The sequence below is a fragment of the Nycticebus coucang genome, chromosome 10 (genome assembly GCF_027406575.1).
Source record: "Nycticebus coucang isolate mNycCou1 chromosome 10, mNycCou1.pri, whole genome shotgun sequence".
Classification (NCBI taxonomy): domain Eukaryota; kingdom Metazoa; phylum Chordata; class Mammalia; order Primates; family Lorisidae; genus Nycticebus; species Nycticebus coucang.
Window position 1 is genome coordinate 103,838,457 of NC_069789.1, and position 14,042 is coordinate 103,852,498.

The 14,042-nt window shown below is 43.0% G+C and overlaps 1 protein-coding gene across 12 annotated transcripts in view; it reads left to right on the forward strand.

The window, feature by feature from the left end:
• ARHGEF11 (Rho guanine nucleotide exchange factor 11) overlaps positions 1–14,042 on the forward strand; it is a 122,104-nt gene that overhangs the window by 65,510 nt on the left and 42,552 nt on the right. For all 12 annotated transcript variants that reach the window (XM_053604210.1, XM_053604202.1, XM_053604209.1 and 9 more), the window contains 6 exons: positions 1,435–1,526; positions 2,461–2,559; positions 5,994–6,043; positions 6,840–6,897; positions 7,682–7,860; positions 8,636–8,707. In XM_053604210.1, coding sequence (XP_053460185.1) covers positions 1,435–1,526; positions 2,461–2,559; positions 5,994–6,043; positions 6,840–6,897; positions 7,682–7,860; positions 8,636–8,707 — 550 coding nt within the window. The remainder of the gene's footprint in view (positions 1–1,434; positions 1,527–2,460; positions 2,560–5,993; positions 6,044–6,839; positions 6,898–7,681; positions 7,861–8,635; positions 8,708–14,042) is intronic.

Sequence of the window (14,042 nt, forward strand, 5' to 3'; positions counted from 1 at the left end):
TTTTGTATCCTTAAAGAGATATTTTACATACTTTTGCGTATGTAAACAAATATATAAACATTTATATAAACCTATACTTTTTTTCTCCCCTTCATCCACTTTTTTTACTGTCCAAATAATTCTATACCTTTTTTCACTTAAGCATGTCATGGGGCTCATTCCTTATGGTATATAAAGAGCTTCCTCATTCTTTTACAGTTCTGTTTTCTGAGTTCTGATACAGTGTTGCTGTACTATTATTTTACTGATAACCCCTTGTGAGCATTTAGATCATTTCCACTGATCTGCCATTATACACAAGTGCTTCCATGAACAGCCTTCCACTTAGTCATTGATATAGAGAGGGTAGGAACTGTCCTTTCTGAGGAGTGGCAATTACTGATTCAGAAATCGGCGACTTATATACTTTTCTAAAAAAAAAACAAAAAAAAAAAAAGAGGGCCACAGCAATGATTTGAATTTCTTCTGTTCCTCTTGTGGTGCTAGTTAAAGAGGAGATAAGGCCGTAAATCTTCTGGTGTGTGACCTGTGGTACTTGGATGTTTTAGAGTCTTTGATAGTTTCAAGCAAGGTTCCTTGGACTGGGAAGGGAATACAACCACCAAACAGATCATATTCTCATGGTATCCAAAAGATAAATGGAATTTTCAGAGCCTTGGACCGTTGCTGTATTCTCCTATCTCTGCCACTCTTCAGAAAGGGCAGTTCCTACCCTCTCTAAAAGTATGCAAACTACCAGTTACCCAACTGGCTAGTACTAAATGCCCAGTTACTCCACTCCTAGAGACTGCCATTTTGAAGAGGTAGGATTTTGAGGGACAAAGAGATGAAGCTAAAGTAGGGCACTTATCTCTGTGACAGCTGCCGCAGATCTCTACCGCATCATGCAGGCCTCTGTGTGTGCTTGGCCCACCATGTTCTTCCCTCCAGCCTCCCCTTCCTTTTTGTAAATCATCACCTAAAATTAACTGGCTGTTTGGTTTTCTCATGTCTTTTTCTTGCATTCATTTCTCTGCTGCTCCGTTCTGTTTCATCAGCCCCATTGCAGCCTGGTAAGACCCAGCAAGAGTGAGTGAGTGAGAGAGAGAGAGAGAGTGTGTGTGTGTGTGTGTGTGTGTGTGTGTGCGCGCGCGCTTGCATCCCCTTCTTGCTTTTGTCTCTTTGTCACCTGACTCCATGAAGGGCTATTTCCCTTCACACGGTGCTGGGTATGAAAGAGATCATGCTTGCCTCCCCAACCTAGGATTCTAGATAGGTGGTATTGCTAGTGGTGTAGACATGACTAATCCCTACCAGACTGAGCAAGTTGCAGGGTAGGTGGGTCACTCTTTCATTATCCAACACTCAGGGCTCCTTGTGACAGAGCATTCTCCTGCTACAAGGCTTATCCTCCCTGCCCAGCTCACTGGTGTACTTTCCTTCCTCCTCCTGCAGGTTAAGTAGCCTGTCTTCTCTGGGAGACTCTGCATCTGAGCGCAGATCCCCTTCCCACCATCGCCAGCCCTCTGATACCTTGGAAACAACAGGTACTCTTTCGGGGCATTAACACATAGACAAAGAGGCATGTACCCATCTAAACAGATCTGTAGACCCTAAATGCAAAACAGCTTAGCCTGTATATAGAACACAGTGTGTGCTAGGCATTGTGTTATGGACTTTGTACCAGTTGCCTTCATACATCAACCATAGGAAATAGATTTTATTATCATTATTTTGCAGATGGGGAAGCGGAGGCATATGGGCTAAGCAACTGGTCCAAGTGCACAGCTTTTTGGGAACAGAATCAGGACTTGCAAGCAGTTCTGTTCTAACCATATATCCCATGCTCTGATCCTTACAAGGTGCAGTCACATACACCTACACACGGGTGTGAATGTCTGATACGTGCTCAGAGACAGAGCCTCTGTTCCTTTTTTCTTTTTAAGTTTTGTGTGTGATGTTCATGTGAATAAAAGGATTTTCTCCTGTCATTTGTCCATCCCTGTCATCCTGAGTGAGTTATCCAGCTCTACAGAGTCAACAAGCACCAGTGTCTTACCTGCGGCATTCATTGGCTGTAACTTGACGTAAAACTTCCAGTTTCACTTGGGCTTCAGTCCCAAGAGACTACTTATCTGTAATTTTAGTCTTCAGGAGGACAACTAGACTTGGCCCTGCCCCTTTTGTGGCCATTCGCACCCAGACAAACCAAAAGAGACAAGTATCTCAGCATCTCACAGAAGGGGAATTTCTTGTATGCAATGCAAATTGAAGTTTCAGGTTTTTGCCAACCTCTGAGGGAGACCTGTCATTGTGATAGTGTGTTCAGACAGGATATGTCTGGGAATTTGGGTAGCCTGGAAAGACTTAATTGACAACGAAATGCACTGAGGCTTTTTTGGTTGGTCTTGGCTTTTATGCACTAACCTTTTAGTGACACTGCCACCAAACCCCTTTCTTTGTCTTTCTCACTATCACCAGGTCTTGTTCAGCGCTGTGTCATCATCCAGAAGGACCAGCATGGCTTCGGTTTCACAGTCAGTGGGGACCGCATCGTGCTGGTGCAGTCTGTGCGGCCCGGTGAGTGCAGCATCCATCTTGCCCACAGTCACTGTGTGTGTAACAGTGCCCCATGGCCTGGAAAACCTGTGCTTCCTGATACCTGGGATGGACGAATGGGTTACTCTAGCACGGGTACTCCCCAGATGTCTGGGGAAGCCCTGCAGTCCCCAGTGGCGCTGGGTAGGAATACACTTCATGCTTGATTCCTTAGTTGGGAAGTGCAAGACCAGCAGAAAAACCTTCAGGCTACCAGGCAAAAGTCTGATTGCCATGTACAGGGACCCCTCATACTGGGTCAGAAGATGCCATTGGAGGAATCAAAGCCCCCTTTCCTCGCACTTGCCTTCACCATACCTTAGCACAGAGATGGTCGGTTGCTTTCTACAGAGGTTCCTAATTTGAGACAGACATCCTGGCCACATGTTACAGAACACACTTTCAAATACAATTAACATTAAATAATAAATTCCTGTAACATAAATGATGTATGTCGAACGTTATATTGGTAGAAAGGGCATTTGGAAGTCTGTTTGGATAATTTGTGGTTCAAGCTATAGTTATGTTCCTTCTGATCAGTTTGGAAAGCCCTCTTTAAAAAAACAGGATTTCTGAAGTAGCTTAAAAGATGGAAATGAAAAAAACAGATCGACAGGGTAGGAATTTGATGGGAAGGGAGTGAAGAGTGGGCATTACAACCAAATCCATGTAGTACCCAGTTATGTGTAGAAAAGCTATGAACAGTCAGTGACCCAGGCGGAAGAAGGTGGGCAGGAAGGAGATGGGTGATGGAGAGTACAAAGCAAGAATCCCTAAAAGGGGTGATCTTCAGTGCAGCCAGTGGGATTGGGCTGGGGACATGGAATGTTACAGGCTTGGCTTATTAGAGAACACAGGAAAAGGCAGGGAGCGGGCTGGCATTTCACACTAGGGACAGTGCAGGAGGGGAAATGATAATGTACTTGCATTAATTTTGAGAAAGATTTGGGATACATTTATAGGAAAAGTGAAAAGATAATTTCAAATATCACCACCATTAGATTTGTGTATCACACAAGGATATAAATAATTGTGGCTTCTTATGTGTGGGAGTTAACTTTTATCAGTGGGAGGTTTGTCTTGCATATCCTGAAGTAAAGCTCTGAAAAGAGTTTTGTTCTCTGCTTCTGTTACTGCTCAGGCCTCTCAGACTAGGGTGAGACAGAGTTAGCAGAACTGCCAGTGACTTGCACTTTGTGCTTGTAGTCTCTTCGGTGCAGAAAATATGGGACCCCCAGGGAAGTGTAGAGTAGTATAGCCCCCTTCACTCTTTTTCTCCTCTTAACACTGAGCAGAGTCAGACCCAGAAAGGAAAGATGAGAAAGATGGCTTGCTGCTAAATATGAGTTTGAGAGAGAGAGAGAGAGAGTGTGTGTGTGGTGTAGGAGAGAAGAAGAGTCTTTGTTTGGATTGCCCTTGGAATCACAGGAATAACAAAGCAGTTGTTAACTGTCTTTTCCAGATATGTATTATGTTTCTTTAGTTCAGTGTTTTCTCGCAGTATGGTCTGTTCTGCCCACACCATAATCACCTAGGCCCTACGATGATTTAAATCCTTATTTTGGGGCCTGACCTCAGAAGTACTGAATCATTTTTCGTTACAGGGGTCAAGGGATACACTTTTTAACAAATGGCCTTGGTGATTCTCATGCCTACTGATTCCTGAGAACTTCTGCTCAAATCCCTTTACTCTGAGAGGTTTTTTTTTCTTTCTTTCTTTCTTTTTTTGATTAAATCATAGCTGTGTACATTAATGCAGTCATGGGGTACAATGTGCTGGTTTTATATACAATTTGAAATACTCTCATCAAACTGGTTAACATAGCCCTCATGGCATTTTCTTAGTGAGTGGTTTTTTTTTAACTGTGTTTTTAGAAGTCACCTCATGTGTTTTATACTTTGAGGCATGATAGTTCTTTCTTCTTCAGCTTTAATTTCTAGATGGCCTTTTAAGAGAGTTTCAAGCTATTTGCAAGCAATCTTCCATAAATAACACATTTTATTTTATTTGTATCATTATTATTATTATTATTATTTTGAGACAGAGTCTTACTATGTCACCCATGGTAGAGTGCTGTGGTGTCACAGCTCACAGCAACCTCAAACTATAGGACTTAAGAGATCCTCTTGCCTCAGTCTCCCAAATAGCTGGGACTACAGGTGCCCGCCACAACACCCGGCTATTTTTTTGTTGTAGTCGTTGTTCGGCAGTCCCCAGGCCAGATTCGAACCCACCCAGCCCCCGTGTATGTGGCCGGTGCCCTAGCCGCTGAGCTATAGGTGCCAAGCCAAATAGCACATTTTACATGAGGGGAGTCTTAAATCCTCGTATTAAAAAGGCAAATTGGGGGCGGCGCCTGTGGCTCAAGGAGTAGGTCGCCGGTCCCATATGCCAGAGGTGGCAGGTTCAAACCCAGCCCCAGCCAAAAACCAAAAAAAAAAAAAAAAGTCAAAAGGCAAATTGGAATGTAGTCATCACTGTATTTTTTCTTTTTAAACCTGAAACATCTAGATTGGCTTTGTGGGAGCTTTCTTTTGATCAGATTAATGTAACTTAAAATTTAATTATCATCTTGGGGCAAATTGACAAAATACAATTTTTATGCTTCTCGTTAACTTGTTTCATCTTTAATGTTTCTTATGTTTCCTGGGTATAAATTAAATTAGGAACATAAGTCGTTTGAAACTCCATTGTGGTCAGAACTACTGCAGGCTCCAGTTGACTGACAGCCTGAAAAAGTCAAGAGCACGTTCCGAGCACCTCTCTGTCAGTGTCAGAAGTTCGTCTGTAGAGCTTCTGGTTTTTTAAGTAGAATCTGGTCTGTTCTAAAGGGGAAAACTGTAAATAGGTTGAAATAATTTTTTCCAAGTCACTCATAAATAAAACAGTTACCATGATCAAATTTACTGATAAACATTTATCATCTCTAATGATAGGAGCTTTTAGAGTATCTTTATGGACCTCCCAGGACTTAATGAACTTCAGGTTTTCAGAACTCATGTTTTAATCCTTTTCTCCATTTTCCTCTTCATTGTTGTTGTTATTAACAATTTTAATACCAGTAAACTCATTGTGGCTAGATAGAAATAACTTATTTATCCTTGGAACATATCCAGAAACAATTAAATAGAGCTTGCAGACTCTTCCCAGAATCTGCCTGTCTCCCACCCCAGCCTGAGATCTTATCTAGTTATAAGGAAGAGAAGGAAAGAATGACCTTGTATAGTCCATTCTACCTTAAAATCAGTTGTGTCACTGAGGCAGAATAGGATGTGCACCCAGCATTTGAGATGCTTAACACAGAGAAATGAGAGGAAATGTTGGGGGTGAGAGGGGTCTGACAGGACTTTGGTATAGATTCATTGACCTCTGGGAGCTATTGTTGGGCTCTGCTAACTGGGCCTTCTACTTACAGGAGGTGCAGCCATGAAAGCTGGTGTGAAGGAGGGTGACCGGATCATCAAAGTGAGTGACCTGACACCTACCCTGCCCCAGGAGTGAAGGCAGATGTGCAGGGCCCCTCCTGGCTGGCCCATCCTGCTTGTTTCCATCTTGAACCCAACTGTCAGCCGGCTGCAGAGTTAGGGATGACACCAGGAGAGGGAGCACGCGGTATAGTGAGAGAGAGTGGGGATTTGGGGAGCAGTTTCATATGCTGGGCCCTTCTGGACACTAAAGCAGCCAAGCTCCTAAAAGAGGTTTTATTATTCTTATTTCACAAGTAACAAAAATAATATTGAAAGGGAAAGATTGTGACTAGTGAAGAACTCAAGCCTTCAGATCCACAGGTTGATATTCCGTTCTCCAGACATTTCCAACCTGAGGTCCCTGCCAATTCTAAAGGAATAATCTGCCCTGCTCATCCAGGCGTGTCTGCTGCAGAATGCAGTCCTAGAAGCATTAATGACATCTTAGCTGCAGAGAGTCCTTAGTCCTCTAGAAAGAAGGAAGACACTGGGTCAGCTGACATGCACATATGTGAGCTAAATGGTTAAAAAGAATACATCAGAAAGAAATGAATGAATGGACATAGTAAGTAGCGAAGACCCAGGTCTTACCCCTGAAAACAGGCATGCTAGCTATAGAGACAGAATACATAGCAGATGTGAACAGGTAAATTCATAATGTTACTTGAATAAACAAAGACCAGAGGTGGCATAAAGGCATTGGAAAATGGCTTCCTACGGAAGTGGCAGTTGTAACTTACAGAAGGATCCCCTTTCCCATCACCATTTCTCAATATTATTTGTCTCTCCAACAGGTCAATGGCACCATGGTAACCAATAGCTCACACCTGGAGGTGGTAAAGCTTATCAAATGTGAGTTAGAGAGAGGTGACAACTGAAGAAAGTAGACGAAAATGTGGGGAAGGAGGGAAGCAGGAGAGAGAGGACTCACTGACCCAGGAGGCCTCCTTTGTAGACACATGAGATGGCTGAAGCCACATCTTTACCTGTGAAACGGAGTGATCCACTTAGACGGCCACAGTTCCCTGTTGTCCTTTCAAGTGAAGACACTATTAGTGTCTCATCAGACATCTTTATTTTTACCCACACCATCTTTGCATACTCCTGTTTACACCATCTCCTACTGAGCCCACGGCTCACTCAAATACCATTCAGTCCCCTTCATGGACATTCTTCCTCATTTGTTTCCTATTTGGAAGGAAAACAAAAAACAAAAATAATTCTTTTTGTAGCCAGGAAGACCCAACAACTGAGTCTGCACAGATAATCAAATAGAAGGAACAAATGTTGAGGAAGGAATTGAGGGATATGGGAAGTTTGGGGAGGGTAGAAGGCTAGAATTCAAGTTGGGGCTTAATTTAATAAGATAAAGAACAAAGCCAGGGACTGATGAGGCGATCCTGGGGTATGTTCCCAGGTATTTATGAATAGAATTTTGGTTGAGGTCTCTGCCTGAAGGAAGAGCAGGAATCAGCACTTGGGTTGACACAGGGCATGAGAGGCATTACAGGATGGGTGGGCCATTAAAAGTGGAGTGTGAGCTCCGAGACAGGAGGGGAGAAGACCCCTGTGCTGCACAGCTGGAGTGCCTCTGCAGAGCAGCACCACCAGAGCAGGCCCTTCTGTTTCCCTCCAGCTGGTGCCTACGTCGCACTCACACTTCTGGGCTCGTCACCTTCATCTGTTGGTGTCTCTGGGCTCCAGCAAGACCCAGCCCCAGCAGGAGCTCCCCAGGTCACCCCAGTGGTGCCCCCGCCACCCCCTCCTCCACCTCTACCACCTCCCCAGCGCATCACTGGACCCCGACCTCTGCAGGTAATGGTCCTCCTGGCTCCTGGTCCTCACCCCAGTGTCCCTTTAAAGAGTTGCCCCTTGGGACAAAAAGCAGGTTAAATTGAGTGAGGTTGTAGTGAACAGAGACAAGCCAAAAGATGCGGGGAGGACCACTGAACGGAAATGAGGGCTGCATGAAAGGTGCTATCCACACATGCCTTTGGAAGCATGTGGAAGGCTCTGCGAAGGCCCTCTGTGGGTACCGCTCTTCATCAGGAAGAGAGTGGACACGTACAGGCATGGCCTGAAAGCTCCTGGTAAAGACTATTGCAAGTTACGTGTCACTAGAGCATGGCAGAAGGTAGGGAAGGGGGAAGGTCTCCTGAAGAAAAAGGCTACTTGATAGAGTAAAATGTGGAGTCCAGTCAGAAGAGGGGCGTGTTGGAAAAGAACAGAAACAGGTAGGGAGAGGGCCTTGGAGCAAGGACTACCTGTGTGAAGAGTTAAAGGACAGGTAGGGACAGGGAACAGGGCTTCCCCACTGGAGAGAGGACCGAGCCTGCAAATTCTAAGAGACACTAGAGAACAACTTGATGCTAAAGGGGGAACTGTAGGCTTCCAGGATGTTTGAGAGTAAAATCAAAATAAGATTTTATGTTTACTGTATTCCAATAAGTTATTGAGTGTTATATAAAATAAATTTATAACTCAGTCTCTACTGTCATAGCTTTCCTTGCCCTAGAGTCAGCAGATAGAAGAGAGTTAAGGTATTGAGCTGGTCCCTAATTCTTATTACGGCCATATTTTCCATTCCTAGGATCCTGAAGTTCAAAAGCATGCCACCCAGATCCTCAGAAATATGCTAAGGCAAGAGGAAAAAGATTTACAGGTAAGGTCACTGCTAAGGGTAGATTCACCATTGCCTTAATGAAATAATACTTTATTAATCAGAGCAGTTTGCCAATGTGGATAGCTCAATTCACAGGTCACATCCTATCACGGTAAAACCTTAAAAAATAAAACTTAAGGACCACTAAAGAATTGTCAATGGCCAATAGAATTTGTTAAAGCAGGATTTGACCAGTGGAGGGAACAGAGTAATAGAGCTTTGTGGGTGACAGGTTAGGATAGTGAATGTGAAGAAAAAATACACATAAGTGACAGATGGGCTCACTGAAATGAGGGAATGTTAGAGCTGATGAAAATCCAGATCAGCTGGAGATGACCTTTGGAGGTGCCCAGAGAAGGGAAGGAACAGAGGGAAAGAACATGGGGATGGATCAGTGAGTGCTAGGCCATACTGCTAACTGGGAGCACTGCTGGTAGAGGGGTGAAGAGAGATTTCCAGGCCTAGGAAATGATGCACAGAGAGCAGTAAGCAGATTCACTTGGCTAGAGTGGGATGACCAGATTCCCTTCACAGCTATACTTTCCACCCATCTCCTCACCCTTCATTTCAAGTCAGCAAATCTCTGTAAGTGCCTCTGTGTGCAAAGCAGCATTTTAGTTCTGTGATACACGTAAAAGAAAAAGATTAAATGATTCTCATCCTCAACATGTTTAAAACCTAATGAGGGAAATTTGGATTAGAGTGAGAACGAGTTTACAGTAAGAGAACAAAGAAGTGAGCAGTTAAATGTGGGATAGTATTTCAGCTGGACCTTAAAGAGTGGGCCTTCCTGGGCATGAGAGATGGGGGAAGGAATGCTAGTGAATGGGCAGCATAGGCCAGGGCATAAAGATGTGAAAATACACTCATTGCTTTAACAAGCATTGAGTTTTTGCTGCGCACTAAGTACTCTGTGTGTGTGTTGGGACAACATACAGTGGCAGTGTTAGGGCCAGGAGTTGGAATAGTTACAAAGATAAATGAGAAGACGAGCCTTTCCCTTCAGGAGTTAGTAATCTTATAGGCCATGGATGAATGAATGGAGATACTCTACATTATAATGAATGTTGTAATACTCACATATTGGCAAATGTTGTAGCATAACCAAGACAGCATGTTACTGGCATAAGGATAGACATATATAGAAATGAAATAGAATTCAGAGCCCAGAAACTACCCCTATGTTGATGGTCAGTTGATTTTCAACAGAGGGGTTCAATAAATAGTGCTGGTAAAAATAGACATATGCATGGAAAGAATGAATTTGGACACTTACCTCATGCAGTAAACAAAATTTAACTCAAACTGGATCAAAAACTAAAAGCTAAAACTATGTTTAAAAACTTTATAACTTAGAACAAAACTTACATGTGAATCTTCATGGCCTAGGATTGGTGATAATTTCTAAGATATGATGGCACCAAAAGAACAAACAACTGAAAAAAGACAAACTGGATTTCATCAAAATTAAAAACTTTTGTACGTCAAAGGACACTATGAAGAAAGTAAAAAGACAACCCAGAGAAGATATGGGAGAAGTATTTATAAATCATACTTGATAAGGGTCTAGTACCAGAATATGTAAAGAACTCTTACAGCTCAACAATAAACAGACAAACATCCCAACTTAAAAATTGGCAAAGGGTTTAAACTGACAGTTCTCTAAAGAAGACATGTAAATAGTCTAGAAACGGGTGAAAAGATGCCGCTTCTCACCTGTTAGGATGATTATAACCAGAATAACAAGTGAGAATGTGGAGAATTCTGAGAAATATTTATATTTTGTCTGCACATTCACTGCCCTAATCTGTTTGCACCATTGATGGTGGGGATGTAAAACAATACAACCATTCTGGAAAACAATTTGGCAGTTCTTCAAAATGTTAAACACAGAGATACTATATGACCCAGCAATTCTACTCCTAGGGTATTCCCAAGGGAATTGAAAACATATGTTCACGCAAAAACTTGTGCATAAACATTTATAATAGCATTATTCAAATGCTTAGCAACTGAAGAATAGATAAGAAAAATGTGGTACATTTATACAATGGGGTATAACTCAGCCAGAAAAAGGAATGAAGTACTGATACATGCTATAACATGTGAGAACCCTAAAGACATTATGCCAAGTGAAGGAAGCTAGGTACAAAAGTACACAGATTGCTGGGCATGGTGGCTCACGCCTATAATCTGCACTCTGGGAGGATCGCTTGAGCTCAGGAATTTGAGACAAGCTTGAGCAACAGTGAGACCCCATCTCTTAAAAATAGCCAGGCATTGTGGCAGGCACCTGTAGTCCCAGCCACTCAGAAGGCTGAGGCAAGAGGATTGCTTGAACCCAAGAATTTGAAGTTGCCTTGAGCAATCATGCCACAGCACTCCACCCAGGGCGACAAATTGAAACACTCCACTCACGGCAACAAATTGAAATTCTGCCTCAATAAAATAAAAAAAAAAAAGTACACAGATCGTATGATTTCATTTATGTGGTATGTCCAAAAGAGGCAAATACAGAGACAGGAATTAGATTAGTGGTTGCAGGGGTGGAGGAAGGTGGAATTGGGAATGACTTTGTTACAAGTACCAGCTTTCTTTTTGGGATGATGGAAACGTTCTGGGGTTATACAATGGGGGTAGTTACACAGCTCTGTGAATATACTAAACACCACTGAATTATATACATTAAAACGGTGACCTTTATTTTATGTGACTTATATCCACTGTCAATTTCTAAAGTATTTTTTTAATGCTATGAAGCCCAAAAGAAGGAATAAGTATTTGTGCAATAATCAGAGGCTTTATGAGATGACACTTGAGTTGGGTTTAGTCTGCTATGACTAGGACACTGAAATGGCAGTAAATGTGATGGTCAGAAGGTGCTCTGGGCCTTGAGTAGATTAGGAGCTTGGAGTTTGTTCTGGAAGCAATGGTAATTGACCAAAAGATTTTGAATAGGAGACCGATCATATTTCCAAACCAATGTTCTTTAAAGAAGTGTGCTAAGTGAGTGATGTTAAGGAACCATCCGTGAAGCTGCTGCAGTAGGAGATGACAAATTTAACAATTTTAGTCACTTGAAGTAGAAAATCACGCAAGACGTCTCAGACCTCAGATTGGTAGAACTTACCAACTGGTAAGGGAGAAGAAAGAATGAAAGAAGGGTCTGGGTTTGGGTGCCTGGCTAGATGGCAGCACCATTGATGGAGTAAAATGGAAGGGAAGGAAGTGAAGGTCAGCTTCAATGTGCCCATGGGACAGTCAGGTGAAGATCACGCACCAGGCATATGGAGATAACAAGGTTGAACTGGAAGACACTGGGATTTCCCCAGTTCCTCCAAGGTTCAACCTCCAAAGGTTGAAATTGGAGATGAAATGAAATTAGCCAGAGCATCCATACAGAGAGGAGAGAGTGAGGCTGGGATCCAGGCACTCAGGTGCTTTCCCAGAACCTGCACCAGCCTCTGGATGCACTGGTAACAGGGAGAACAAGAGTCTGTGTTGAAGGGCGGCGCCTGTGGCTCAAAGGAGTAGGGCACTGGCCCCATATGCTGGAGGTGGCAGGTTCAAACCCAGCCCCGGCCAAAAACTGCAAAAAAAAAAAGCATTTAACAGTCTGTGTTGAGAGGCGACTGGAGGCAAAGGAAAGCTGGGTTCTCATTGTAGACCAGCGGTTCTCAACCTGTGGGTGGCAACCCACAGGAACTGTGTTAAAGGGCCGCAGCATTAGGAAGATTGAGAACCATAGTTGTAGACACTGTTTTGAAACACGTGGCTGTGAAAGGAAGGAAAAATAAATAGGGCAGCAGCTTGAAGAATAATCAAAGCTAGTGAAGCAGGTTTTCGTTTGTTTTTGTTTTCAGTCAGAAAACTTGAACATTTGTGTAGGATGGAGGGAAAGAGCCATTGAAAAAAGGAAGGTACCTGAGCAGGGTCCAAGAAGAGCCCAAAGCAGTCAAAGGATTAACTTCGTTAAAGATTCAGACGCAAATTCTCCTCTGAGGCAGAAGGAAAGATAACTGAAGATGTTTTGAAATGGAGTGAAATTGAGTTTTTTTAGATGATAGTGCTGAGAAGGGAAGGGTTGTAGCCTGGTGGGTGTGCAGGTGAGATACCGAATGTGTGGAGTTTGTGAAACAGTCGTCAGGTAGTGGTGAGGCCCCAAATGAGTTCAGACAATATGTGAATCCAAGATCTTTATTTAACTGTGTAACCAGCAAGCTTTATTGAGCATCTCCTTTTGTGATAAAATCTGAACAGTGCCATGTACTCCAGTGTGTAGCTGTGCACCAGGCCTTCTGCTGAGCACTTTGCATACAACCCTCCCACAGATAGATGTTGTCACTTACATTTCATCAATGAGGATGCATTTCAGCTTGCCCAAGTCTACACAGCTAGTCAGTGAAAGTGCCAGAATTCAAAGCCAGGTCTCTCTGACAGGAATGGGAGGCTATACAAAGTGCTGGTAGGATGGCTTCTGCTCTCAGAAGCTTCCTAACACCGGGCTGGGGGACTTTGCCTGTTCTAGTCTGTGCTGCCTCCTCTGTCTCCTATGGTCTCGCTGTATGTAAGTTTCCTCTTTAGCACTTTTTTGTGTACTGGTCTAGACTGTCACTTAAATACAGCAGAAGCTCCATACTTGTTCACCTACATTGACCACCTCCCTAAGTTGACCTAATTTTCATAGACTGGACATTCATCACATGTACTCAATGACCTCTACATTGCAACAACCTCTGTAAACTGTATCTTGACCACTTGGACTGTGACACACAGTATTGCTTTACCCTCTGTAACTTTGCCAGTTGAGTCCACTCTACACCAAAGGGTAGAAATTGTGGGCACTGCCCCTTAGCAGTATTATTTTTTCTTTAATATAAGCTCTTTTTCATGTTTTATTATAACCACGTGTTGGATTAGGCCTAACATTCTATTGTTTATCACATGTGGAGGAAGATTTTTTCAACGTGAAGGACTGGTCTCTATTGCAGGTATGTCGTACAGTTATTGTCAAATTTTGCAGTTAATCAAGACATCATGGCCCAAAGGAAAAAACTCAAAGAGCTGACATTGAAGGAAAAGGTTGATCTACATTTTCTGGTAAACAGCTGCTAAAGAAAGATGGTGGAACATTTTGATGTTAGCAAGACCATAGTTAGCAACATCCAGAAACGTGGCATGGGTCCTTGGAGAGAAATGGTAAGGAAAGCAGAGACCTACAGTAGAAAAAGAGGAAAACTTCCCTCAATTAAGTCACTGAAGCCACATGAAGCTGGTTCAAACAATTGAGGATTATTAATGCCCAAATCTCCAGGCCAGGGATCTAAGAAGTTGC